Raw genomic sequence first — 27,027 nt, forward strand, 5'->3', positions numbered from 1 at the left:
AACCTCCCCATACGACTGTTTATTCTTAATTGATTCCTGTGTCTGATGTAAGTCACGTGGTCTTAACCAAAGAACCAAGTCTGTTTCTAATTCTTCGGACGAATAATGTTTGGACTTGCTATTACTTAAAGACAGAAATGATGTAATGGATCTCTTTGAACAAATACAAAATAGGCTTCTGTAAATGTGACTCGCAGCTGAGAATTCAAGATACCTCTTTTCTGACTGGTTGTGCATTATTGTGTCAGTAGCAGTGTGTTTTATTTCTTCCTGCATTTTAATCAAAATCCCATTGCAAGCAAAAAATATAAGTCATTCAGTGCTGTCAGATTAGCCTGTTTTACCCATTTTATACCTATATCAGAAGCGTGCATCTCTGAGAGCAGACTTGTCTTTTTTGTGTCTGGAGTCCTGATATTACTATATAATAACTGTCTAGTGTACGCTGGTCTTACAGAAACAGACTCATGCTGCATTGTACAGACACTTCCTACCTTTCATTGGATAATTTATTTAATATACCACAGTTTTCAACTAGCTGTTTCAACTTGAAATTCCTTAAATTTCAGTGCATGTATAGCCTTAAACATTTAAGACACCAAGCACAGTTTTAAAGGGAATAGGTTATATTTGCAAGTCCCGTTTGGCACAGAAATCAGAGAATTATTTTTATATGTATCAATCAGAGACTGTAGAAAATGGGTATATAGCGGTCACGTTATCAACCGTGCTCTAATTATATGCGTTAGCAAAACATTTTTGCTGGTGTTTTTAGAGGTGAATTACCAGTGCTTCTTTTTCATTCCTGAACTTGCTAATGATTTTTTCATACTTTCATCTCTGTACAGAACCTTGGAGCCCCTAACTAATGTCCATGACTGAATTCACCTTTATTTCCAGAACTTCTTGAGCTTCTTTGTGTTTTCTTCTGCAAGTTCAATAAGCAGTAATTAAAATTACCTTTTTTTCTTTCTCTCCGTTTTGACAGTAAGATAATCAGAGCAAATGACTGTTTGCAACTGTTTATGCAGCTTATTAAAGCCTTGGGACTTTGTTTGAAACTGTCATTGCAATCCAGATGAAGACGTAACGTTTCATGGCATTGCAGTCCGCAGCAGGTGGAAGCGGGAGTTCTGGCGATGAACGTGCAGATCTGCATGTTGGGTGTCAGACTCTAAATCCCAGGAGGGATTTCTAATTACATGTCACATTGTATCTACAGTATCTCCAGTTGTGTGTTGTCAGATACTTGTTGGTTTTTCTTTATTATTACCTAGCAAAAAACTGCTTTTATCATTTTGTGCTCCTGTATATTAATCTTGAGAGTTTCCAGTGTGCAAGATTAGTTTAATGTTGTCGGTGTTCTTTTTGAAACAAGAAACCTGGACTTTCAGCATACGCATCCCACTGCCGTTCTGCTTTTGGGGAGAGGCAGAATGCCATCAGCGGGTTTGAGTTATATTTACCTGCGCGCCACAGGTACCTTTAATTCCATGTCAGTTTGATTGAAACTTGCTGTGGTATATTTTCAAACCATGGATCTGTCACATTAAAATAGTCATTTTTGCGTACCTGAAGCTTTGCAGCTGTGGATTTGTATTTTGTTTGCGTGCTCTCTTTGTATTTATTGCTCTGTGAAACGTGTTTTTGTCAATTTGAGGGCTGGAATGGGCAACTTTTGGTCATTTCAATGTGTTTTCTGTACATGGAATCTGCTTTTTGCATGTGAATTTAATCGGTGGAAAGTATTTTTAAAAACAGGAAAAATCACTTTTGAAACCAGTTGTTGTCACTTTCCTTTAGAATGCATTAGATCATAAACAAATGTAATAGGCTTCACTATTTAGAAGGTGGTAACGCTTGGTCAACCATTTGAACAGTTGTCTGCATCAAAGAGAAGAAAACCCTTTTAATTTTGGCAAGCTAACTAATCCTAGCCTTAACACACTTTTGGGGGGGCTCACTTTCCAAATTCCCTAAGTTTCTCCGATTCCCTTTCTGTTCCTCACAGTCTTTGTTGTTGTCATGAATCTTCTTCTACTTAGAGAATTTTACATTAACCAGTGTGATAACGCTCTCCCAAATACGATGTGTATGCCGGCAAATAAAGGCACACTCAGGTGATCATTCATTTGACTACACATAGTTTTCTTCGGGGGTCATCTGTGATGCTCTGCTGCTTTGTCCCATGTGCATCTCAGAAAAGGTCTCATCTAATGTATTTATGCTTTACTCCCACTTTCTAAGGAGTAAGTAGGCTGAATTGATTTAAACATGAAAGAACACCTGTAAGTAACAATTATAATTTTACCATGGCCCATCTTAGATCTTCTATACTATCCTCTAACGATTTTTGTGGTGCATATTGGAAAAAAGCCTTCTGGGCTCTCTTGGCAGTTTTGCTTTAGGATGTGCCTGAATATAGTTTTGCTTTAATACATATTAGCATACATGGAAAAAAGGAGAATTGTTAGAACAATTGAAGCATCTTTTCTTATCCTAAAGGTAGGAGGACTCTGTTATGAAAAGATTCTGTCGTTTCTTCCCATGTCTGCAGATGAAAGGAGCGTAGCCCAGTGACTTTTGCCAGATGAAAGCGGAGAGAGGGGTGCATTTCTTGGCTAGACGATCCTAATCATCTGGACCCATCCTTCTTATCTGTGCGAATCCTAGGACTTCTACAGACAAGATACCACTGTACTTGCTGCTGTTAAGGCTGGCCTTTTCAAAAGGCTATACTCTTAAAAATAAATTGTCATTCCCTATGGAGACTGGTATGGAGTTGCTACTTGAGGGGCTTTGAGAGGAGCACTTATGCTGTGTCCATATTCTTTAGATGATGTCACAAGACATTTGGTACCTTTGTCTATCAGAAAAAAAACACAACCAACAAACAAATGTTTTTTCTCTAGATTACATGAAATCTATTGAAATACAACATGAATTGTTAGCTGTCTTTAAAAGTAAGGGTTTATGAAGCAGTGAAAGCATAACAGAGTAAGTGAAAGACGTTATCTGTATGGTGATAGTTGCTCACCATTTATGAACAGCCGTTTTCTACTCAAAGAGCACGGAAAAGAGTTGACAGACCTGTGAAGCAAGTTAAGGTTTCAGCTGTGTGTGTGGCACCTGTCAGTCACCCATGTCTCAAGCATGTAGCTGAGAATTGCGTGCTGACACTCAGACTTGTTAGTTTGCTATGCAACAGTAATTGCTTCAGGTGGGTAGAACCAAGCTATGACATTACAGCTACACCTTTACCTGCCACAGGTTTTCTCCAAATAGTTGTCTTCAGGTGGAAAATTGCACAGTAGATGGTATTTAAAATCAGTTTGAAGTCAGTTGGTTTCAAAACCACCTGTGGGTAAGGGATACTTAGCATTTTTCCTGCTGAAATTTGTAGCATGGGTTTACTTTCTTCTCATGGGTACAGTGCATCAGTGTGGTTCTACTTTAGTGTTTGATTCATACTACGCATTTCGTTTTACTTGTAAATTACTCTACTTCCCCAAAATTAATGAGACCGTTACTGAGGTATTTTGTTACCTGTTAGTCATTTTGAGTGGCTGCAGTTCAACAGGGGTGTCAAACCAAGTGTGCTGTTGTATCAGCATTAAGAATAGTAAGGGTAGAAGGAAGCAAAAAATGCAAGTAAGATCATGCAACAAATCATCTGGGCTTTAGATAAATGATTTATTATTAAATTCAAAACCTAATAGGTTTGTGTGTTCTGAGTGTAGTTTACACTGGTTTGTTTTCCACTTAATTAGAAGCCTTGCATTTCATCTTATTAATAATGAAAATCCTCTTGTCAAATTGTGCAAGATCATGTTGAACTAGTAGGTCTATATTAGAGGCAGAATGGAATCTCCCCTCCTAGCCTTTCACATCACTTCACTGCACCATGCAGAAATTACATTCTGCCTTTAATCCTGCTGGTGTAAAACATGGCAACTTTGATTCCTCTTTCGTTCCTGATTGAGAAAGCCCTGGTTTCAAGAATGGTGCTGAAGAGAGTTCACTCTCCACCGCCCACTTTGTAAACGGGACATGTAAGAGTATCAAAGACAATAATGGGTCGGTAATCAAGGCTTAAGTTATGTCCTGTTGTATCGGCTCTTGTCACAGGGGTTGGACAGTTCAGAAAGGGAGGGGGCTCAAACACGCCAGAGGAGAACGGATCTGTGTCCCACTTCTTTAATAAAGTGCACATTTTCCATGATATCACGGCGTTTTCATCTGCTTATGCAGAGACCTAAAGTACCAGTAGACTAAAGCATCAGTCACACAAGCCTTCGCTAATTAATGCCTTTGCCAGAAAACGTCTGGCATTCTTAGGAAATCAGGGAGATATAGAGCATAGGGATCATTCATATTTATATGTTTTTTAAAAAAAGAAGGAAAAAGAAAAGGCATTTAATCAGCTATTTAAACAGCTCCGAATCAGTCAGCTAGGCTAAAGATCATGAAGCTGCAGCTAGATCTACGTAAGCCTCAGTGGCAAATCATCACACAAGCTTGTCACAGCTTTCTGGGATGGCACAGAACGCCTTGGAGCACACGGGCCAGGCCAATAGGCCAAGAAATAGCGTTAACCATCCAGCCTTCACCATCTGCTGCGCGTGCAGCCAAGCTGACAGTTGGGATGAAGTTGTTCGATATGTTTCCTTCTTCCCCAGCACATGGGATTTTAAGGGAGCTGCTTCCCAGCAGGCTTGCCAGTGAATACAAACTCCGCCGTCGGCAGCACCGGTATGTATCGAAAAGCAGTGGCGGTGAGCGGGAAATGGCAATCGAGCTGTTGCCAGACCCTTGAGCATCCCTGTTAATGAAGCAGGGTGAGGTATTTGTTGATCTAAGCGTGGGACTGGGAATCGGGAATACCCGTCAGTTCCACATTGGTGCGGAGTGGCTTTGTAGCCTTAGCTGATTTACTTGGCCCTTATTCTCACTTTGCCAAAATTCCTCTTTTCTTCCATGTCGTTAATATACCCATGTGCTAAATGACCTGTGGCAGTATTAATTAATCAGCAAACTGATGTATGTCTTTTTTTGTGTTGAAAGGCAGCATGAAATACTCTCTCTAAAGTGCTACTGTGTAGAAATTGCTGCACGTGGTATTACAGTCAGAAGAAGGTTTTTCTGCTTATGCTGAAACACACCGAATGTAATGCTGAGTAAGTACCTCAGTTATGTCATCTTTTTGTGATTTTTTTTTTTTTTTTTTTGCTATCAACAATTCACTGAAGGATCAGGATAAAGCTTAAGAAGACTTTCTTAAAACTTTTTGGTGGGATCAGTTCCCCAGGGTGAACAAAATTACAGCATAAATGAGTGCTAATGGAGTACAAGGAGTAGGGTAGAAGGAGCCAAGCTGACCTTTCCCTGACGGTCCACGCTGAGCTCAGCCAAAGTTGATGCTGAAACAGCTATCTGAAAAAACTCTTAACGAATATGGAGGTACTTTACATTGCTGACTGTTGCCTATGAGGAATCTACCCAACCACTTCTCATCTCAGTTTGAAAAAATCTTCTGAATATGTTTAGAAGTGAAACCCAGAGGGGTGGGCAGAAATGATTCTACAGACTTTTGAAACACTACAGAGTCCTTTTGATGGGACAGAAATTGTTACTGGGTTCCGGTATATGCATCCTTTCAAATACTCAATTAGAAAATGCATAGCAATGTTACCATTTAAAATTTGTACATTTAGTACAGTTTATGTTATTTTGGGGGTTCTCCTAAAGCTCCAATAACACTCCCTCTTCCCACCCCAACCCTTCCTCCATCCCGAGAACACTTGTTCCATAGCAGGCCCTGATTCAAGGATGTAGGTTGCCTTTGTTACCTGACATGAGTCACTGTAGGAGGTTTGCCACCACGGGTGCTTGGACCCCAGGAAGCCCTTTGAGAGGACAGATGGTGGTACGTGACCCTCATGAGAGCGCAGGCACCACTACGAAGCTGGAAGAGTGCAACTGCTGAAGGGCATTTGAAAGCAATCTGCAAAGATCCAAAGATGCCACCACACAACTTGCAGGGATGTTTGGTGGTCTTGGTTTTATCTTGTGTTGTGGTTTGACCCTGGCTGGATGCACACCAAAGTAACTCTGTCACTCCCTTTTTTCAGCTGGACAGGTGAAAAAAATGTGTATTGTGAGGCTTAGGAGTCAAGATGAGGATAGGGAAAGATCATTCAGCAATTAGTGTCATGGGCAAAACAGACTCAATATGGAATAAAAAAAATCTAATTTATTATGCTCCACCCACACACTGTGAAACCAGAGTTGGATAATGAGAAGTAAACACAGATCTTAAAACCACTCCCTTCTTCACAGACTCAACTTCATTCATGAATTCTCCCCCTTCTCACTCCCCCCTGCCCAGGGTGGCATGGAGGAAGATGGGGATGGGGGTTTCAGTCAGTTCCTCACAAGTTGTTTTCCTTCTTAGCAGGGAAGGGGGGAATGCTCACACCCTTCCCCTGCTCCAGCGTGGAGTCCTACCCATGGGAGACAGTCCTCGATGAACTTCTCCAACATGAGTCCTTTCCCATAGGGCTTCAGCTCCTCACCAACTGCCCCAGTGTGGGTCACTTCTATGGGGTGTAGTCCCTCAGGCCCTGACTGCTCCAGCCTGGTTCCCCACAGTCATAAGTACCCCAGCAAACTTGATCCAGTGTGGAGCAGGTGCAGTCTCTGCTCCCCCTCATCTTCCATGGACCACAGTGTGACAACCTACTCCACCATGGTCTTCTCCGCAGGCTCCAGGGGCATCTTTCTCTGCAGCCTTCCTCTCCCCTTCTTCAATGACCCTGGTGTTTGTAGAGCTTCTTATATCTTCTCACTCCCTTCTCTGGTGGCAAAAAAGTGGCTGCTTGCGGATTTTTTCCTCAAATGTGATTCCCAGAGGTGCTGTGACCATTGCTGGGTGGCTCCGCCTTGGTCAGGGGTGGGTCCTGCCTTGAGCCCAGCTGGTGTTTACTCTGTCGGGTCTGGGGGAAGCTGCTAACTGCTTCTTGCAGAAAGCCACCCCAGCACCCCACCCCTCCACCAGGACCCCACCATGCAAAACACCCTGGAATGGGGTGATCTGCCCTTAGAAAAGTACTTCATCACCAGAATTATTTCAAGTAATTGCTCTTCTCCCAGTCAACATCCCACCCTCTCTAATGATGCACAATATTTCCCTGAAAGCTTTTGCAGAAGGTAGATGTGTGACATAAGATCTGTTACCTCAGCAGCCTGAAACACAGAACGCGCTTGAATTCTTCGTTGTTGTTCTCAGCAACCCAAATTAAGCATCCCCAGCAAATGCTGCAATCAAAAGAACAAAAGCTGTAAAATGATTTGATGGATTTATAGTCCATGGAACCACCAGATGACAAATGTTGCTGCCTTATACAAATAGTAGAAACGTTGTAGTTTATGCGAGGAGTAGATCTGAAAAATTACTAACGCGTGGCAGTAGACTGCAGTTAGATCTTCAGCCTTCGCCTGTATCTGCTCAATCTGTTTGTCCATGGATTTCCCAACAAGTTATTGCATGTGATCTTACCTGGTTTCTTTTCTGGAAGCAACGTGGAGCTGTGCTTTTCACTTTAATGTTTCCATTTGCAAGCGGATATTGAAGCATTTAACAAATACTAATTGCAGCATACAGTCCTGTGCCAAGTCAGAGTACGGGTTTGCTTTACCTGGCACTGAAATGAGCCGGTTTGAAGATGAAACCTAGAAAGCTCTTAGCGGTTCAAGCCACTGCTGCACACCACTTTATGGGAGAAGACAAATGCATCAATCCTAATTTAATGGGAGAATTTTCAGGTAGACAGTAATTGAGTTGGAATGTGGCCAAGGCCTCGAGGTTGAAGGAATGACTCTTTTGAAATGTATTAGAGGTTCTTCAATGAGTGTAAACTATTGAGATCTCACAGCTGCATCCCTTCTGCAAGGGACAGCAGAAAATGCCCCTTTCCCTCCAGAAATGCTGTCTGCAAGCAGGCTGGGGCATTGAAAACAATATGCTGCCTTCTGAAACACCAGCACCATTTCTCGTCAGCAGAGACCTCAGTGCGCTGACCTGTAGGAGGAGTAGCTGGCTTATGCATCTTGGTAGTAACCCTCACACCAGTACTGAGAAACAGCCACTAAGCAAGCAGGGACATCCCGAAGTGAACTAAATCGAATTGAACCACGTTGGATTCAACTAAGTTCGGGGAGGAGGATTTGGGTTCTTCTGTCTCAAAAATCCCACTGACTTTCAAAATAACATCAAACAACTTCATTAAGTTGTTCAGGTAGACCAGACAAGAAGAAGGCTTGCTGCTTTCCATAGATAGATATTTCCATACCTATCAGGTCTTTTGGATTTCTTATATATCTATTTCCTGATATAGCTAAAGTTTGGGAGGAGAGGGAGGAAGGCAAAAGAATCCTTGGCAGCATAAACATGAAGGAAAAATCGATGCTTTACAGATACTATAATTCTTCGTCTTTGAAGTTTTCCAGGTGAAAAGAATTTTGTCAGCTTGCTGAACCCCAAAGTGTAAGTTTATGTACAGACAGAATGACATTTTGTTCTTTTAAACCACTTCATCAGCTGCAGTAGAAATCGCTTTAAAAGGAACAGCTTCTAAAATGGACATGAAAGTGTTTACTTCGGAGATTAAAAAAAGCTAAGTCAAACTTCACATGGGTGCTTAAATCTTCCCATGTGGAATTTGACCTGCTGATGCATTATACTGCCTTGCACCAGGACAGTCCCAGAGTGGCAACAACAGGTAACCAGCTTGGTCACCTTTAGTCATGAGAACGGGAAAAGAATAAATCTATTAATTTAGACTCCTTTTAAATCTCTTAAAGATAATTCTCACTAAGCTAGCAGACATTTGTTTAGTCTTTAACTGTGCATTTACTTTTGGTTTTAACCTCGTAGTGGTTGTGTAGTTCCTAGCACACAGACCTAAGGGGCCTGAAGTACCAAGTGTCATTACCCACCCCGGAGTTACTAAGGAGTTACTAAGCTCAGGCCTCAGTGTGCAGCTGCTGGCATGTTAGCAGGTGAATCAGAGTGAGGTGAACCGGTACCCTGCTGCAGAGGAGGGGTCTGCCCTGAGAGCGAGCCCCAATTCCAGAGTCTGCATTCACATCCGAGTATTTAACTTCAGGCTTTCCTCAGTGATTGCTCCCTTTGTGCAAGAGTACTTTGAAGCACAGTATGTGTTCCATGTTACCCGTGTCAGATTGAAAGGTGCAAAGTCAACTGTATTTAAGGAACATATACAGTCTGTAAACTGAATAAGAGACTTCATGTTAGTGCCCTGCCTGAGATTCCCTGCATTCCCCTGATGCTTTCCTCTCCAGCCTCCATACTTGGAAATAAATAGAGAGCAAAACCTGGGCGAGCGGTTAATTCCTTCAAGATGACACGGACTTGGAATCCAACTAAATAATACTCTTGCTTTTATATTTGATTTTTGGTTTGGATTATTCAAGGATATTTATCCTTCTCTCTTGGAATAATTTTGCTTTTGGAATAATTTCAGACAACAAACACAGTCTATGGTTTAACTTACTGTGACCCACTCTGGCTCCCAGAATAACTTCTCCTACCAATTTATTTCTCAATCGTTGGCTATGTTCTGCTGGGTTTTAACTCCTCTTGTGCCCCTTGGATTAGGAACTGCTGCCTAGATATTTTTTTAGGACTTTTTATTTCCAATTTACTGCCCTTCTCTAAGTAAAGAAATGGCTCTTGCTGCCGTAAAGTAGTAGGAAGCTGCTAATGCTTTTTGGGAGCAGAACCACACACAGGAGGCTCATATAATTTACTTTGTAATTGAATGGTACATTTCTCAGCATCCAGACTTTTAGCTGTTGGGATTCCTTTTTTAAGATGCTATATCCTTCGGAGGTTGTGATGTGCTCCTGTTTAAGGCAACGGGGGTGTATTTCCCTAGCTCACAGTAATAAATTGCTCGAGCAGACTACCGCCAGCGAGTCTCCCTTCCAGTTCTGAGTAGTCCTCCTGTAACCTTGTGCAAACCTCTCCCAGGCTGTAAGAGAACTTGGCACCTTGCTGCTGGCTATCCTCGAGTTGGGCTGGAGCCTCTCAGAGCCGTACCCTGCAATGTTGCTGTGATCTTGGGTTTTTTTGTCTTGGGACTGGCAGGATCTTTCTTCTCGGGGCTGGGTTCTGCCAGCTTTATTCAGGCTGAGAAGTCCCACTGTGCTCAGGGAAACTATTCACAGGGTGAGGTGAGCTTGAGGAACTGTTCAATGGGAGCTGGTCTGGCACTGTCTGGTCCTTGGAAACAAGCAGAGGAAAGTCTTTTCCTCCTTTTGGGAAAAGCAGAGAGCATGTGTAATAGAGGCATGGCAAACAGGCCTGCGTAGGGCTGGAGGAGATGTGGGAAGGAAATGAATCTTTAACTTGTCATGGAACAGCAGCTAAGCCAGTGCTAAAAAATATTTGAGAGAGTTTCCATGAGATCTAAATTGTATTTTAGAGTTCACACCAGAGTTTCACTGCAATGGCAAAAATGGATCAGCTGAATAATTGAACTGGAGCTGATCATTAGTCATTTTTTCTTGGTGGTTCAATGGATGAACTGATAATGAAGTTTATGAATCTGTCTCCTTTTAGCAAAAAACCCTTCTCTGTGCGTGCTTGGGAAGGCCTGGATGGATACACAGGGTCTTTGCTGTCGCTACTGGAGGTGCTGGTGAAAGTGGGTACTCAGTTTCTCTATTGATACTCACTGGAGTATCAGTATACTGTAAACATAATGAAAACATGAAGGCATACAGGAGTGCTTCCCCACATCTTCCTCTTTCTGGTTTTTGGGGTCAGGGTTTTTTGAAACGTGAGGAATAGTGTATTCCATTGAAATCATGAGTATTGCTGTGCAGGTTTGTATGAACCAAAGCAACTGCATGTGCCCAATTAGAAAATTTCATAGGACTGAACTTGGGCATCTCCCCATGCCCTGGAGCTTCAATGTAGCCCAGCACACACCACAGGGATAAACAGGAGAGTCAACACAGCTGTGTGGTAGCTAGGTGGATGTTTAGGAGCAGGCATGCAGGAATTGCTCCAGGTGATTGCCATTGCACCAGATCCTCTGGACATTAGATGCTACCCAGGTCTCTGACAGAGGATAGGAAGTCCTCTTCCCCAGCGCTTGGCTGTCTGCGCTCTGTTTGCCTGATGCTGCCCCAGTGCAGAGGGGATTGCTTCCTGCAGAGGGATGGTTGCTCTCACTCAACTGTGCCACTGTCTTCCCCTTCTCCAGACCCTTACCTGCTACTTCTGCCAGCAGCATGCACAGGAGACTCCAATGGGACATGTGGGTCCTACCTGGTCCCTGGGAACATCATCCATGTTCTGTCCTTATAAACAGTCCCTGCTCATGGCAATGACTGTACTCCAGAAAATGAAGTGCTACAAGGACCAACTTCCAGGGCTACAGGAAGAACCGCTGGTGTGGGCCAGCAACCTCTGAGACCCAGCCTTGATGAGGGCATATGGCTTGAAACAGTTCTCTGAATGGAAGTTAATTCTCATACACCATCAAGTTGTTTATGGCAACTTTTCAAGTAAAAGGAGTAATCCCTTTGTGTAGCCCCAGCTAAAAAAATGAACGGAGATTTTAGCAGAGTACTCTCAGTCCAAGGACAGTTGAAATCTACATCTCTGCTTTTGCAATGACAAAGTGTGCAGAGGAATCCTGGTCTTATAAATGTCTGTGATCTACTTCTATTAACGCTCTTGTTACCTCAGTTGCTTTTGTCACCTCAGTTTTCTCCGTACCATATTTCTTTTTTTTTTCCCCACTTCCCTTGGTTGCACAATTGTTTCATATGAAGCAAGTATTTTATGTTATTTGTCCCTGGTTCTAAGAGTTTACTTTTTCCTTAGCTGCTAAATCAATAGGTTGGACTTAAACTGAATGTAAAAAGTTTTAATTTTTAAAAACTTAGTCTTTTTTGGGTCTGCATTGTAAATTGAAGCATAAAAGAAGCTTTTTAAATGTTAATAAAATTGATCTTCTTTTGTTTGCTTTTTCTTATAGATGATAAACATTAAAGTCTGAAAGCAGAGATGGATAAGGAGACTGAGACAAGAAAGGATGAAGCCATGTTATTAAGAGTCAATCTGAATGCTGGAAGTCCGTCCCCTGTCCCCCCCAAAATTTCAGTCAAATATGAAGCTCTGCACCAAAATATAATGCTTTGTCTTTACATTTTTATTTGTGATGCTACCTAAGAAAGCCTGATTTTGGGAAGACATCCCCAGTGCGCAGAGGTGAATGGCTAATCCCTTCCTGCCAGGAGTGTCTCCTACCGACTGCGGGCCGTTTCTGCTACCGAGTTACCGCGTCAGCTGTGTCATGCATAAAAAATAGGTACTCAACAGCACTGCTTTCATAATTTTATAATCTTGTCATGAATGATACATTTCTCTTTTTCTAATTTGTGTACATTGCAAACATTTATTATGGAAGGAAAGCACTTTAAATTACGTATTTGAATCAAGCCCTTAAATCCCATACAGCAGCTGGCTCTGCCCCGTCGCTTCCCAGCTCTTCAGGGCGGACAGGCTGTGTTGTTGTGCCTGGGAGACCTTTGCCCTGTAAATAAACTCATTCTTCCTAGCCTTTACAAACTGCTTGAGTGACTCCCGGATATCCCTCCCTGGGAAGATGTTTCCCATCGGCAGGTGAGCGTTGCTTCCCCTCGCTCAGTCTTTGCAGCACGGTGAGTAGAAGCGGCGGTGCACTGGTGGGATCGAAGATGAAGCTGTCCATAGATTGCAGGATGAAGAACTTGGGGAGTAACAAGACACTGCTCCTTTCTGCCTTTCTTCCCTTGCCCCACTCTTGTTCCTGTTTCTCACCCTCCTTGGCTCAGTGTTTGACCCTCTGCATCTCCTTCCCCCAGCAGCTGCCCCTTCCCTGCTGACAGGCAAAGATGGATGTTAAAATTCACCCATTAACAGGGCAGCAAGGTGGGGTCTGAGGAGCTCCTACCTCCCAGCTTGCTGTGCCACCCTGCCAGCACATTCGGGAAGGAGACACCACACTGGTTTATCCTGGGTTTCTTCCCAACCCTGACAGCTGGTTATAACTGGTTGAGCAATGGCTGGAGTTCAGCACCGTTCAGATGTCTCAGACAGTCTATATAAACATCATTCCTACTCAGAGGTCCTGCTGGAAGAAGCGGCTCTTGGGCACTTGGTGAATTACAGGCTTAAGAGACTACCTGGCAAAGCTGGAAGCCTTGAACCAGATGCCAGACTTCCACTAATGCAGCCTTTAGCATCCTAAGTAGGTACTTGGCTGCCCACCGGTGTCAGGCACGCTGTAAAGGGGCTTTCTTAAAAAAAAATCTGACTCTGGACCAGCGTCCCTGTTTGTTTCATCTCGATTTGGAGTGGTTACATAGGAATTTGCAAAGGAAATGAATAAGGGCACCGGCTTCTTTCATTGAAAAGGCTTGTCTGAGTAGAACCAAGCGACAAAGGAATTCAGCGTAAGGTTTGCAGATTCCGTCGCTCTTGTCTAACCAGATTTACATCGCCAAAAACAAAACAAACAAACAAACCCACCCCCCCTCCCCCCAAAACCAACACGAGAGATCACGAGCGGTTTAGAATGTGTGCGTCGCAAGTGATACAGAATATGCATTTATCATTCAAAATTTTAAACAGCTGAGAAATAAATATGCAAAGTAGATTGTTCTGTTTGCAGATGGTAATCCTGCCGCACTGATTTTGCTCAGCTGTCTGATTTTTCACTGTCTGCATCCCTGGTTCCTGGGGTTCCTGATTAAGAAATATGAGTCACGACGCACAGTTACCTTCTGCACATCTGAAAGGGTAACTCGGCGGCTGAAAGAGAACGCGTTATTAGAGGCTGATCCTGCCTTGCCGAATTCAATGCAGTGTCAGGGGATTGGGAAAAGCAAATAAAAATCCCTTCCCCGCTCTGCCCCTCATTTTTACAGCTGTAGGATAAAGGCTCCTGCCAGCTCTTGTTGATCGGCTTGTAATAAATCGGCTGCCCGGCCCAGCTCTCCCGGGGGTCTCTGCAGGCGGGAACGGCCGGCGGGCAGCATGCTGCTCGGCAAGGTGAGGCACATCCCTTTCCCTCCCTCTCCCAAGGATGACTCAGTCAGTTATTAAAAATTTTCAGCTTCCAGCTAAAAATGGCATCAGAAGCGGTGCCCCGGAGGGAAGAGGGGGAGACGTGAGAAATGGGTTCTGTTCCCGTCTCTGCTTCCTAACATGCACACACACACACACACACACTCAAAGCTGATGTGCACCTCGTCTGGGAAAAGTTTATTTTGCAATAAGAGGGGTTAGTATTCTGCTGAAGGCTTCGCAAAGACTGGATCAAATTTTCGGAGCCTGTTGCCAATAATTGTGAGTCATTTCCTTGGAATCCTACCTTTGGTGTTTATTTCCCTTAGAAGGAAACTTGTAAAAGAATAATAATAGCTCTCATTTTTCGTGGAAAGTAGCGCACAGCGAAGTGGGAGACAACTCGCTCTTTGTTCCAAAACACTTTTTTTTTTTGGTTGCTTGTTTTATTTACTTTCTTCAGCAGACCAAAAGCGAAGGCGGCAATATAATTAACCCCACACACCATCTAATTTACGGTGCTCGTGACACGCGTGCGCTGCTACGCCAGAATGAGAGAGAAGTGGGGAAGCGGTTTCAATCGGTACCTCTTGCAAAGAACAAGCGAGGAGAACGGCCTCGTGCATGGGGGAAGTCTCCTGAGGTAACAGAAGGGTTCCTCTGCTTCCTCAGCCCCCCCGGGACCCCTCTTCTCTCTGACTTTGGCCCCGGCACCAACACCTAGCACCTCTTCAGCACCAGAACCCGCTGCAAAGGTCAGCAAAGCAGAAACACGATCAGTTAGAGTTTGCAGCAATAGAGGCACCTTTTCCCCTCAGGATACTGAAGTGTTTTGCAAACTAAACTCCCGCTGAGCCAAGTGGATCTTGGACGGCGCTTTCTGTGTCTAGCGGGACCACGCAGCCACCAGCGGGGTGGAGGCAGGGAGCGTATGAGACGCTTTGGCTAAGAACACTGGAAAAAACATCGATGCTTGCTGAAATAAATACCATGGGGCTTTATTGTTCTCCTAGAGCAGGCTGAAGGGAGAAGCTGCCTTCAGGGGATGGCTGCAGAAAACTCCATGTCACCTTTTCAGATGTCTGCCAGAGCCCCAAGTAAAAAAAAATGTATTCCAAATTTGCTTCTATCCCCCATACATTTACATATAGTGCAAACCGGAACTGTAACAACCACCATTTAAGAGCTTATGGCACCTAGGCTACCACAAGTGCTGGTAGGTGACATATACCTCCAAAGAAACAAGAGAGGAATCCTCTTTTCTGTGGGTAAGAAACCTCCTCTAGTTCTGGTTCACAGAGACCAGAAGCAGGAGGAAGCACAACTGTTAAGAACTAAAAAAAGTTCTTTTTATATATATATATATTTTCCCTCTCTGAAAAAATGCTTGCTAAGAAAATCAGGGGACTTTGACAAGCTGGGACAGAGTAACTCTGAAGAGTCTTTCTGGTGAAGTATGACAAGGAAAAAAAAAAAAAAAAGCATGTGGGAATTAGGAAAGTTAGAGAAATGTTTGTCCTGAATTCTGTCTTTTGAAAGAGGCACTCGAACATCTGGAGTTGTATAATCTAAATTAGGACAGAAGTTAAGCGAAGATACCTTTGAAACAGTTTCATGGAAGGGCTGTATCAATTTCTGATTTCAAGTGAATTCCTTTCCCAACAAACAGTAAGCCTGGCTCTAGAAGAAAGGGGGGGGGGGGGGGGGAAGAAAAGGAAAAAAACCTGTGGATTCCTTGAAATTCCCTGAAGTGAGGGCCAAGAAATACAGGGAAAAACACTAGACTTGGCAGGCCTATAGTTTATCTATAGCTCCGAAGGATGAAGAGCTGAATTGACCTGGTTGGCTCACAGACCTGTTGTTCTATCAGTCTAGTTATTTCAGTCTGCTTTAACCCTTTCTTTTCACTTGTATCATGCTTAGTTAGACAGCGTTGCACACATTTTGGGCATGAGGTGCAGTGGAAGAACAGAGAATCATCACTGCCAAGGGGCCCAGACCGCCGCCTGTCCTCATCCCCCTCTTCCCTCTGCCTCCTCCCTGCAGAGGAGACCAGAGACCACTACACTGAAACGATGAAACATGGCTGTTCTTCTTGGCCATGTTATGTCAACAAGAGAAGGAGGTCTCTTTCTCTCTCTCTGTTTCTCTCTTTGTCTGCTCCCAACCCACGACCTGTCTCTTGGAAGTCAAATTTTCAGTTTAAACCCAGCAGAGCCAATTCTAGGTGCTTTTCCACTTGTTGCAGCCTGGATGCTCACCTTGCTACCAGAGCCCACAGCGCGGGGATCGTCTTCGACTCTGTTTTCATTGACTGTGGTTGGGCTGCCCTGGTGCGCTGTGATTCAGTGTCCCCAGTGTTTCCACCACCTCATCACCGTGTTGCTGTAACGCCATGCATATCTATCCAGACAATAAACGTGTTAATCAAGGCCCTCGTTATCTCCCATCTTTGTTTCTAACTTCCTTCTCCTTGAACTTGTAATATGTCAGGCAGCTTAATCTATTTACACACAAGCTCCCAACATCCTCTTCCTGGTCAGCTGCTGTGGCCGGAGCCAATCCACCTCCTGCCTTTCCTCCTTATTTGCCTGCAACTAGTCCTTTATTTTCACGTGCTGGGTTCTCACAGCTCCGCCTTAGCTGTCATCGCTCCACCATTGTCTCCACTGCGTGGCTCTGCTCTCCTCGCCAGTGATGCTGGCGTCCTTATGCATTTATCTGCCGCTCCCAGGGGAGCCTTTATGCCGTCTTCCATGACGCTCTTGCCCAGAGGATGCCCTGCCTCCCTCAGCTCAGTTGGCTGTGCCAGACTTTGTTGCAGCAGCCACAAGGTCTAGATAGTTTACAATGAGGTTGGCCCGGAATTGTTCGCATGTGATAGAGCTGGGTTTTGTTGTTTTTAATGTATGCACACCAGTCTGGGTACGTGGCTGTGCCTTTCCCCTTCCTCTCCCCGGCTGTCGCTTGCTTTCCTTAGGCTGCGGGTCGGCACAGCCTGCATGCCCTGCTCGTGCAGTGGGATTCCTGATAGCTTCTGCAGTGTATGTTTTCTGTAACACTGGAAAGGTGACGGCCACCGAAACGGCGGCAGTTTTGTTCTCTGAGCACTGCAATCCAGATGTTAACAATGTCATAGCAGAGTTGAGGAACGTGCTTCCCTCCTCAAGCCATGTTGTTATGCAATGGAAACACTCCAGAATATATGATAAAGTCTGAAACCACTGCAGCACCTGGGTACAAACCCAGGGGTTAGGGAAGGAATAGCCATCCTGAGTCCTCATTGATTTCGGTGAGACCTGCTTCATTATTGTCACAGGCATTTTATATTTAAGTTTGGGTTTTTAAAGGCATTCTGGAACTGTATAAAAAGCCCTTTTCACTGACATCGCATCAGGCTTGTTATAATGTGAATGGCATCATTACAGTTCTCTCATTAACATCATAATGGCTCTGGAGGAATAGTGAGTGAAAACCCAGCAAATGGAGTAGTGTAGCAATGTATAGTAGTCTTACTGTTTAGAACTGCATATGGAAAAAGTTTGACATTTTAACCTTCAGGCTGCTGTAGATGCCTCGGGGTGTCCTTGCACTGCGTGCGTTTGGCTGACAAAATGGAAAAACTGCGGTAGCCTAAGGATGGAGGGCTGGGTTCAATAAAAAACTCTGCCTGGCTTCCATGCCACTGAAGCCCACACAAGGCTCCCAAATGGATTTTTCAAAATTGAATCCAGCCCTAAGTGTCAACCTTTTGCTGTACTTCTGTATAGTAAATGTATTGTGTGCTCCAACGTACATCTTTCATCCTTTATTTCCAGTGGTGTTAATGGAAATGTAACAATGCGTGCGCTGTTCTGCAAAGTCTCATTGAAACGAACGGGATTCGGGATAAAATCCCTCGGTTGCATATGATAATGTAATATAAATGGGCTGGGCTTACAGCTGGAGGACGATGAGATCTGGTTCTATTTCTGGCTCTGACACTGATTTGCTGCGTGACTTCTGGCAAGATGCTCGGCAGTGGAGTTTGCCACCCTTAACGGGGAAAAACAGTCGGCCGGCTCTCCAGGAGCAATGCCAGGGGCCCTGCTGACAGAGCCAGGTCCAGCCGTGCTTTTCCCCTAAATACCACCTCGTGCTTCAGGCTTTCGGTTTTCCTGGGGCCAGCTTCACCTTGGAGGAGGCTGGCTGGCTGTTCCCATGTGCTGAGACTCGCGGTTCCCTTCCCACTCGTTCGCCACGGCTGGAAATCAGTGCTTCTGAAAATCAAATGGGAGCAAATAGCGTGCCCAGAGTCACAAGCCCTTTTAAAAGCCTGGTTCTCGGCTTCTGTGCACTGAAGCAATTCCTTCACTGCAAAATGGGGCTTATTTTGTAGCCGAGTGCCACCTATACAGCTCTGTAATGCAAAGGGGGCTTTTGTGTTCTCGTTGGTTGTTTTTTGGGGGGTTCCCCCCCCCCGCCCCCCGGAAAGTTCTATTATTTATGCCTTGTTTTTCTACTGTTTGGGAACATGGAGAATGTGCACTGACAGAAGCTGTTTATAGAAGTTAACTGCCCTGCCTCTATTAATTTTGCATGTTGTACATAGCAGAAGCAGTTCATTTCCTCCACTGCCTGTCCAGAGAACTCAGTTTTTCAAGGTAAATCAGCAGCACTGTGCAGAAGGCATCTTAATCCTTCCTTCCTTCCTTCCTTCCTTCCTTCCTTCCTTCCTTCCTTCCTTCCTTCCTTCCTTCCTTCCTTCCTTCCTTCCTTCCTTCCTTCCTTCCTTCCTTCCTTCCTTCCTTCCTTCCTTCCTTCCTTCCTTCCTTCCTTCCTTCCTTCCTTCCTTCCTTCCTTCCTTCCTTCCTTCCTTCCTTCCTTCCTTCCTTCCTTCCTTCCTTCCTTCCTTCCTTCCTTCCTTCCTTCCTTCCTTCCTTCCTTCCTTCCTTCCTTCCTTCCTTCCTTCCTTCCTTCCTTCCTTCCTTCCTTCCTTCCTTCCCTCCCTCCCTCCCTCCCTCCCTCCACTTAAGCACAGAAAGACCTATTTGTGATGAAATATGGCTTAAAAAAACTTGCACAGTTGAAATCTCTGATTCTCATTTAAAAAAATTCCACAAAGAGATGCTGAATTCATTAGGAGCAAAGAAATCCTGACTTTCCCAAAGCAGCAGCAAGTTTCTTCCAACCCTTATTGTCTAAGGACAAACACTGAGTGTTGACATCATGCCAACACGAGAAGATTGATGTCTCCCTGTGAGTGATGCCATGGTGCAGATTAATGAGAAGAGCCCATGGGTGCTTTCTAATGATGGCGTAGTCTTTTCAGACACAAAATATGTGACCTTTTTAAGCTGGGTTTTGGGCCACCTTTTGGCCCTGTTCTTAGGTCAGCAGATGACAGGCTTGGGGTTTTTTTGACCGGTTTGTCCATGTGCCGGTACTCAGCTGGTAACAAGAGGTGCAGGGAATGACCAATGGGTATTGTCTGTGTCAGGGATACCTTCCCCTGGGCCAGTCTAGCGGCTTCCCATTCCCTGTGTCATCGTCTCTTTGCCCGGGAAAAGCTTAATGGCATCAAAGGGCCACGACTGAGGGCCGCGTGCAGCACGTGGGCAGTGACTGACCCCGAGGAGGAAGGTTAGCCCCCTCTTAGCAGGGCTGCGGCAAGGACTGGTGGCCTTTACTGGGGCAAACTGCTCAGGCATTACGGGCGAGTTCCTGTTCCCCCCCTTGGCACGGAGCGTGGGGCAGACCCCGACCCCGCGCACACACGCGTGCGCCCGAGCGACAGAGAGCGAGCGCGTGCTGGAAGCCCGTTGCTTAATAAAGTAGCGGCCTCGCACATTCTTCCAGGATTTAAGAAAACAACCGGCAGATGTGAATGATTTATTTTTCCTCCCTCTTCTGCTGCGGTTTATTTTTCCCCCTTGTCGGGGCGCGCTGGGCTGCTAACCCAAACACCCGCTGAAATTCCACCTGCCCACCTGCGGCCCCTCCTTCCCGCCGCGGAGCCGGGCCCTCATCTTCCTCCGGGAGGGCTGCGCCGCGGGGGAATCTCACCTCGCTTTCTTAGAGAGAGGAGGAGGAGGAGGAGGAAGGAGAGCGAGGGGCCGGGCCGCGTCTGGGCGCATTGTTCCGCGCTTCTCTGCCAAGAAGTAGGTGACTATGAACTCATCCCTTGCCCCTCGCAGAAAGTTTGCTCCCTCCCTCCCCTCCGTGCCCTCCCCTCCCCTCCCGCCTGCCGTCGCGGCAGGAGGCAGCTCGCAGCCCGGCGCTGGCCCCGGAGTCCCCGCTCCTGCTTAATATTCCGCCCGCTCCGCCGATGTTGTGCTTGGCTCCGGTGGGACTGCAACTCGCGGCTTGAAACCGGAGCCAATTTTCTGTCTTAGTCTCGCAGTGTTTTGACTGGAGGCAGATCCAGTTCAGCCCGATCGGGGCTAGTGGAAACAACTACCTAAGTCTCCGCCGTCTGTTCCGTTTGGGAGGGAAGAAAGAAGAAAGGAACGCGATCCCGTTCCGCTGCCGGGCGCGCTCGCTCTCTCTCTCTCTCTCTCTCACACACACACACACACACACACACACGCACACACCCCACGGCACACACGCACACCCAGGCTCGCACACCCGTCGGTGCCGGGCGCGCCGTGCCAACACCGCCGGGAGAAAATGGGCAGCGAGTGAGCGGATCCGTGCCGGTGTGTGAGCGCCGCCGGGTCGGGGCCGGGGGGCGCCGTGGGGGTTGGGGAGGGAGGGGGGTGGAAGCGGGAGCGGGGGTGGGGGTGCGCGAACAAACTCCCGGGGCCGGGGACCCCCGCGCCCTTTTGGGGGAGAGGGCTCCGGGTGGTTTTTCCTGCTGTTAGGAGGAGGGAAAGAAATACCGCGCGTCTGTGTGAGGTATACGCGCGTGTGTTTTTTCCTGTATGTGCACGCAGAGGTATGCCTGCCAAGAGGGCACAGGGGGCGGAACGCGGGGGCGGGGGGCAGGCGGAGGGGGTGTCGGGCGTTCACCGCGCTGCTTCGCTTCCAGGTGCCGGCGCCCGCGATGACCCTGGTGCTGCCCATGCAGCGGCTGGGCCGCCCCATCGCCGCCGAGGGAGCCGCCGACCTCGCCGCCTACCGCGCCCTTTGGGAGCCGCCCTGCTGCGGCCGCCCCGGCCCCGCCGCCCCTCCGACCCCGGCCCCGCCGGCCCCCGGGCCCCCCGCCGCAGGTAGGCACCGCCGGGGCCGCGCCGATCCCCCGCGGGGACGCCCGGGTCGGTCACCCGGCCCCGCGGCGGCGGGCGGGCCGGGGCGAGCGGGGGTGGGGGGGGCGGCGGAGGTTTGTCCGCGGAGAGAGGCGCGGCGGCTTCGCCGGCTTGCTCGGGACGACGGGCGGCGGCGGCGGGCCCGCCCGGCCGCGGCGCGGGTTGGCGGCGGGGGCTCTCGGCGGGCGAGCGCGGCGCGGCGCGGCGGCGGGGCCGCAGGTGCGCGGGGCTCACCGGGCGCCGTCGCACCCGGCGTCTCTGGAGCGATGGATGCGGCGGTGAAGGCAGCTGCCCGCCGGCCCGGCCACGGGCGGGCAAGGGGGAGAAAGTTTTGCCGGAGAGGAGCGTCCTGCGGACGGCACCGGCCGCCCGTTAAACCAGCCGGCGGCTGCCCGGGCCGGTGCGTCCGGCGAGCTGCGCCCCGGGCAGGTGAGGGTTTGGCTTTGGTCGCTGCACACGTATGTGAAAATATGCGGCGGAGTTCTCCTTGTAGCGCGAAGGGAAATGAAAAGTATTTTGTTTGGAGAACCTCCGGCAAACCGCATGTCATTTGTCATATCTGATTTATTACCCACAGGATCGCATTACAGGGGAATTTCAAATCCTGTAACAACATCCAAGATCACATACTTTAAAAGGAAATATGTGGAAGAAGAGGATTTTCATCCGCCGCTCAGCAACTGTGCACAGAAAGTATGTTTTCTAGTAGTCGTTATTTTTACTCCGAGTTTCAGGCGCTTTGTAACACTCGATTGACCCGGTTCCAGAAGGCTGAAACGCGCTGCTGAAATTAGGAGAACGATCCAGCTGTTTGCTCAGAAACAAATAGTTGTCACTTGCTCACTTTTATTGTTTTACTGTCATCGGATTGCTTAAGAAGCAAAGGCGTTTCTACATCTATAACAACTGTAAATGCTGAGAATAACTCCCCCCCGCCCCCATTATTTTGTTCTTACCTAGTGTACATCATGCTTAAGGGGAACAGCTTGGTAGCAACATTTGAATGGCAGAAACAGAAAATGTAAATGAAAAGGGCCTGTGATTTCCTAACTCATTCAAAACTTTTTCCAGGGCAGAAAATAGTAATAGGTTCTTTGTACCCCCAGTGGGTTACAGATCCTCTGGAAAAACAGAACGACTTGGAAAGCGAGTACAAGCTCCTTCAATATTTAATCCTGTTTATTAAAAAGCTAATAACTCCAAAAGAACAGATTAGTAAATGAAAGAATATATTTTTTTAATGAAAGCCATCAGGGGAGGGATTAGAGCAAATGTTTCCTAGGCCAGCAAATACGTAAATTGAAATCTAACTTTTTTTTTTCTATGAGAGATTTCATGCTCTCATTCATTAAGGGCTCAGTCCTGTAAGGAACTGAATGCCTGGAGGGATGATGCACTTAAGGATAGCTGATGCCGTGAGACACCATCCTTCCCTCGCTGGATTGTACCTGGCCTGTGGCAGCCCAACGCTACCCTTATACTGTTGACATTAGAGAGGACATGGTAGAATCTGATTAAAGCCCAGCTTATAGAGGCAGTAGTACCACAAGAGCCCCAGAGATAGAAAAGCCAAAACAGATGTGAAGCAAGCTAAGACATTACTTTTACCTGCATCGCAGATGCAACCTTCTGACATGTGAGGAGAGCCGAGTGCCTCATCCCTACCATGGACACTGGACTGGGAGGTGTGCGCAGCAGGTTCCTGAGGGATTTCTGCTTTCTGAGGACCTTAGAGTAGCCAAAGAAATTTTCAGCTACAAATAGCATTGGGTGGAAAGACGTGCCTGATCGGGAAGGTGAAAAACTGCCCCACTGCTAATTCTAGAAGGTGTTGTGTCTGCTGCCAGAGCGAGGGATAAACAGCACCGAGGGTGTTGAAAAATGTGCTCTGGTTAGCGAGTGTGTCTCCCGCATGTCACATCACTCTCTGATCTCAGCCAGGACTTTTATCTTGGGTAGTTCACTGGATTTTTGTATCAGCAATTATTTTCCTCACAAGGAGGAGGAATAGTTACTTATCCCATTCTAACAGTGTAAGACCCAGTTGTAGAGGTATTGGTAAGATAGACCTGCCCCAGACGTGATTTTGTGCTCTCATAGAGGTGTATCATATCAGAAACCCTGCATCACCACTTTCTTCTGTTCAGCACAAATGTGTTCTGCAGCTTGCAGCACCAAGCTCTGGGGGAGGGAGGATGTCCAGCGGGTTTCTTTGCATTTCTCACACCTTTCTATACCTCTGGCTGCCCAGTACAAAAAGAGTTATGTTCTGAAATTCCTTGTCCTGTATCACGGTAGGGCCCAGAGCCTCTCCAGGGCTGTTGGCCAACATCTGGAGAACGCCTTTGACAACTTGTTCCTACTGGTGGCCCTCTGGGATGTATCTCCAGGAGGAGTAGGGTTCAAGGCTTACTGGTTTGCTCCAGGCTTTTTTGGGTTCACCGTCTATTGCTGTGGCAGGTACAAAGGATGCAAATTAACCTATAGGCTTAATATAATTTAAAATGAGTCATTTATTATAGAAAATTACTCTCACTAACAAAGAGGAGCTTCGGCTGTGAACTCACAGGAGAACACAGCCAATTTTTGGTTTTACGAGGAGCTGTGCTGCCTCTAAGCCCTGCAGACAGGACCAGGCTGCGGAAAGAGCTAGAGGGCTGAGGAGAGCTGAATGGATGTGAAAAGCAGCTGTGCTTTAAGCTCTTTCAGTCCTCATAGCTACGACTTCCACTCCGCAAAAATGCCGTAACCATGTGGGAAAGGGAAGAACGATCAAGCCGCAGATGGGGGGGGGGGAAGGATTTAGAGCAGCCTCTCTTTGTGCTGTGCTGCTCTGCTCCTACGCAAACCAAATTCTTACTAAAAATGAAAATTAGCTAATAGTGCTTACAGTAGCGTGTGTTGCCCCCTCTCATATTTTGATTCTCAGGGTAGTGATTACAGCGCAGAATCCGGGGCCTCCCTGGGGGCAGTAACCTGCTCGTGCTGCCAGTGCTGAGAAAGGGAATCCTGGAAGGTCCATGGAAGGGAGAACAAATCTGTGGGCGTCGAGCCAGGGTTTCTGCAAATCCCTATCCTCTCTTCGTTTCCTGACCATGTCCCTGCCTATCTGCATTCCCACTGGTCCCGTAGAGTGCAGGGTGTAGTACGCAGGCCAACAGCTGTTCTCCAGATGCTGCGATGCTTTGAGATGGGTTTTCTCCCTGCCTGCCTACCTCCCTGCATGCACTTCTGTACGTGAGAGCGGTGTGAGGGAGCTTGGCAAATGGACGAGACCTCCTTGCCGGAGGGCCTCTTCCACTGGCAGTGGATGAAATGCTCCGACACTTGCTGCGTGAGGTGATGGCTGCTGGCTTGCGTATTGGCAAACCTCGAGGCTGCAGGAGGGGACCTTCACTTGGCTTCAGAGCTTTGTAGAAGCCCCAACAGGGGATGGTGGAGTTGGGTCCATTTACATCAAAAAGTCCCCAGCCACCACCAGAGCAAAGCTGCGCAGCAATTCCATGTTTTAAACCCAGATGCAAATAAAGAGCCAGACATGTGCATCTGGATTTCGCTCTCCCATCCTGGATTTGTGCCCTGCGTTTGCCTCTGTAGCACAGTGCTGAGCTACTTACCTCCTAAGCCTGGGTGAATGCTCTGGCTGGGAAAAAGCAGGTCCCCAGCTACATGGGTGTGCAAAACGAACAGCCAGTTCTAAGCGCCTCAGAGTGAGAGAAGTAGCGGTTAGGGGCCGGGGTGGGGGGATACTTTGCTTCATTTTCTTTCTCCTTGGCTGGAACAAAGCCGGTTGCCTTCAGTTCCCTCTCTTCTGTCTTTTGCATTTTCAGACAATCTCCGTGTTTGAGGAGCGGGCCCATATTCTTTACATGTCTTTGGAAAAGCTGAAATTCATTGATGACCCTGAAGTCTACCTGCGGAGATCCGTCCTCATCAACAATCTAATGAAGAGAATCCACGGAGAAATCATCATGCAGAACAACTGGTGCTTCTCCGCCTGCTCCTTCAGCGGCACCTCGCCACAAGAGTGGTTTGTGCCTCAGGACTGTCCCTACAGAAAACGCCTTCGGATGGCCAAGGAGGAGTACGAGAAGCTCCACACGTGCTGCTTCTATCAAGAGTGTGGCAGCCACTATTTAAATCTACCCTACACTGTTAATGCTAGCACAGAAAATACTTCCTCCTCTTCCTCCTCCTCCTCCTGCTCCTCCTCCTCCTCTTCTTCCTCCTCCTCTTCCATTTCTTTGCCAAGCTGTTCCCAGCAGCTGGATTATGACATTGGCAGTGCCCCTTCTTACAGGAGCGATGACCAGATACCTGCTAATGAAATATTCATCACTAACGCCAGGTCTCATGGTAATCAGGAAAAGGCAAAATTTAATGACGAGAAAGGAAGTAACGAACCTGAGCGAGAGAGTGTCGCCCTAAACTGTGAACCTGTAAGAGGCACCCATACTCTCGAATGTAAAGGCAAATTTTATGACTATTTTGAGACTGGATGCAATGACAAGAGCGACCTAAGCGAATCTTGGAAAAAATCCTTAAGGAAAAAGGAATCTTTACCGAGTAATAAAATGTGCTGCAGCAAAGGAAGTAAAATATGAGGCGTCCTCCCCGCTCTGTCGAAGCATGCGCAGCATGTTCGTTTGTCGATGACATTTTTACTTTGAATGGATTTTTTTATAGTTTTCTACAAATGCTACAATCATGCCACAAACAGTACGTGCCGTTTTCAAATGACTGGAGAGCAGGTTGCGTGGAGCGTCCCTACGATCTGCCTCAGCGGGCTATTTATAAACGCGGAGACTTCGTAAAGAAGGCGGCTGCGTTCCTGCTCAGCTCTGTAGTCTGTACAGCTATGGTGTAGCTTTTGGTACTGAAAATACCAATCAGCCAGATGGGGAAAACATATCGCTTTGTATATCCCCGCCCCCAAGAAGTCTGCCATTAATTAAGAAGAACCTCCATTTATGTTTACCAAGGAATTAGAAGTCTGGTAAACAAATTGATGCTACCAGCAAGGGTGATGTGCTCCTTGTAACTCTGTATTTGTTCTGACAAAGGACTGTCTCCACGGACTGGGAATAAACCATCCTTCCGTTTTGTACCGATGCTCTTGAGTTCCTGGATTCAGCGTCTGGTTCAACTGACAAAATAGGACATAGCATAAAGAAATAACCTGTTTATGGGATCTTAATCAGAAACACAACATGCAGCTCAAGTACTTGCACGTTTTCACCTCGGCTGTAATAACTAATGAGGCTTGTTGTTACACAGGGCAGGTTTTTTTTTGGTGCCTTACTTTTTGTCTTAATTTTTGCCAGCGTGAAAATTAAGTATAAACCAGTGATACAGCAGGGATTTAACCTAAACAGAGGGGGGAAAAAACCCACAAAACAACAACAAAAAAACCCAACCCACAGAGTGGATCAATATTATTAGAAACCTTTAACCTTTGAAGTACTGAGTTCAACTTCCTATTCAGACATCTCTGTTCTTCCTTTTTGATGCTCAATTGCTTTTTGATTTGCCATCCTTAGGAAGGGATTTAAGAAACAATAGAGAGATGTCTCTTGTAAACAAGCATTCGATGCTTGAGTGTTTCTATGGCAACTGTCTGTTGCTGGGGCTCTTTTTTTTTTCCTTCTTCGT

The 27,027-nt window shown here is 46.6% G+C and overlaps 1 protein-coding gene across 1 annotated transcript; it reads left to right on the forward strand.

Moving 5' to 3' along the window:
• Positions 1-21,173: 21,173 nt before the first annotated feature.
• On the forward strand, positions 21,174-25,979 carry SERTAD4 (SERTA domain containing 4; the record flags this gene model as incomplete). The annotated part of the gene is made up of 3 exons (XM_084262312.1): positions 21,174-21,339; positions 21,953-22,068; positions 25,206-25,979. The coding sequence occupies 3 exons, from the start codon at positions 21,174-21,176 to the stop codon at positions 25,977-25,979; spliced, it is 1,056 nt and encodes a 351-aa protein (XP_084118438.1).
• Between the last annotated feature and the right edge of the window lie 1,048 nt (positions 25,980-27,027).

Source organism: Gallinula chloropus (genome assembly GCF_964237585.1).
Source record: "Gallinula chloropus genome assembly, chromosome: 3".
In the NCBI taxonomy this organism is placed as follows: domain Eukaryota; kingdom Metazoa; phylum Chordata; class Aves; order Gruiformes; family Rallidae; genus Gallinula; species Gallinula chloropus.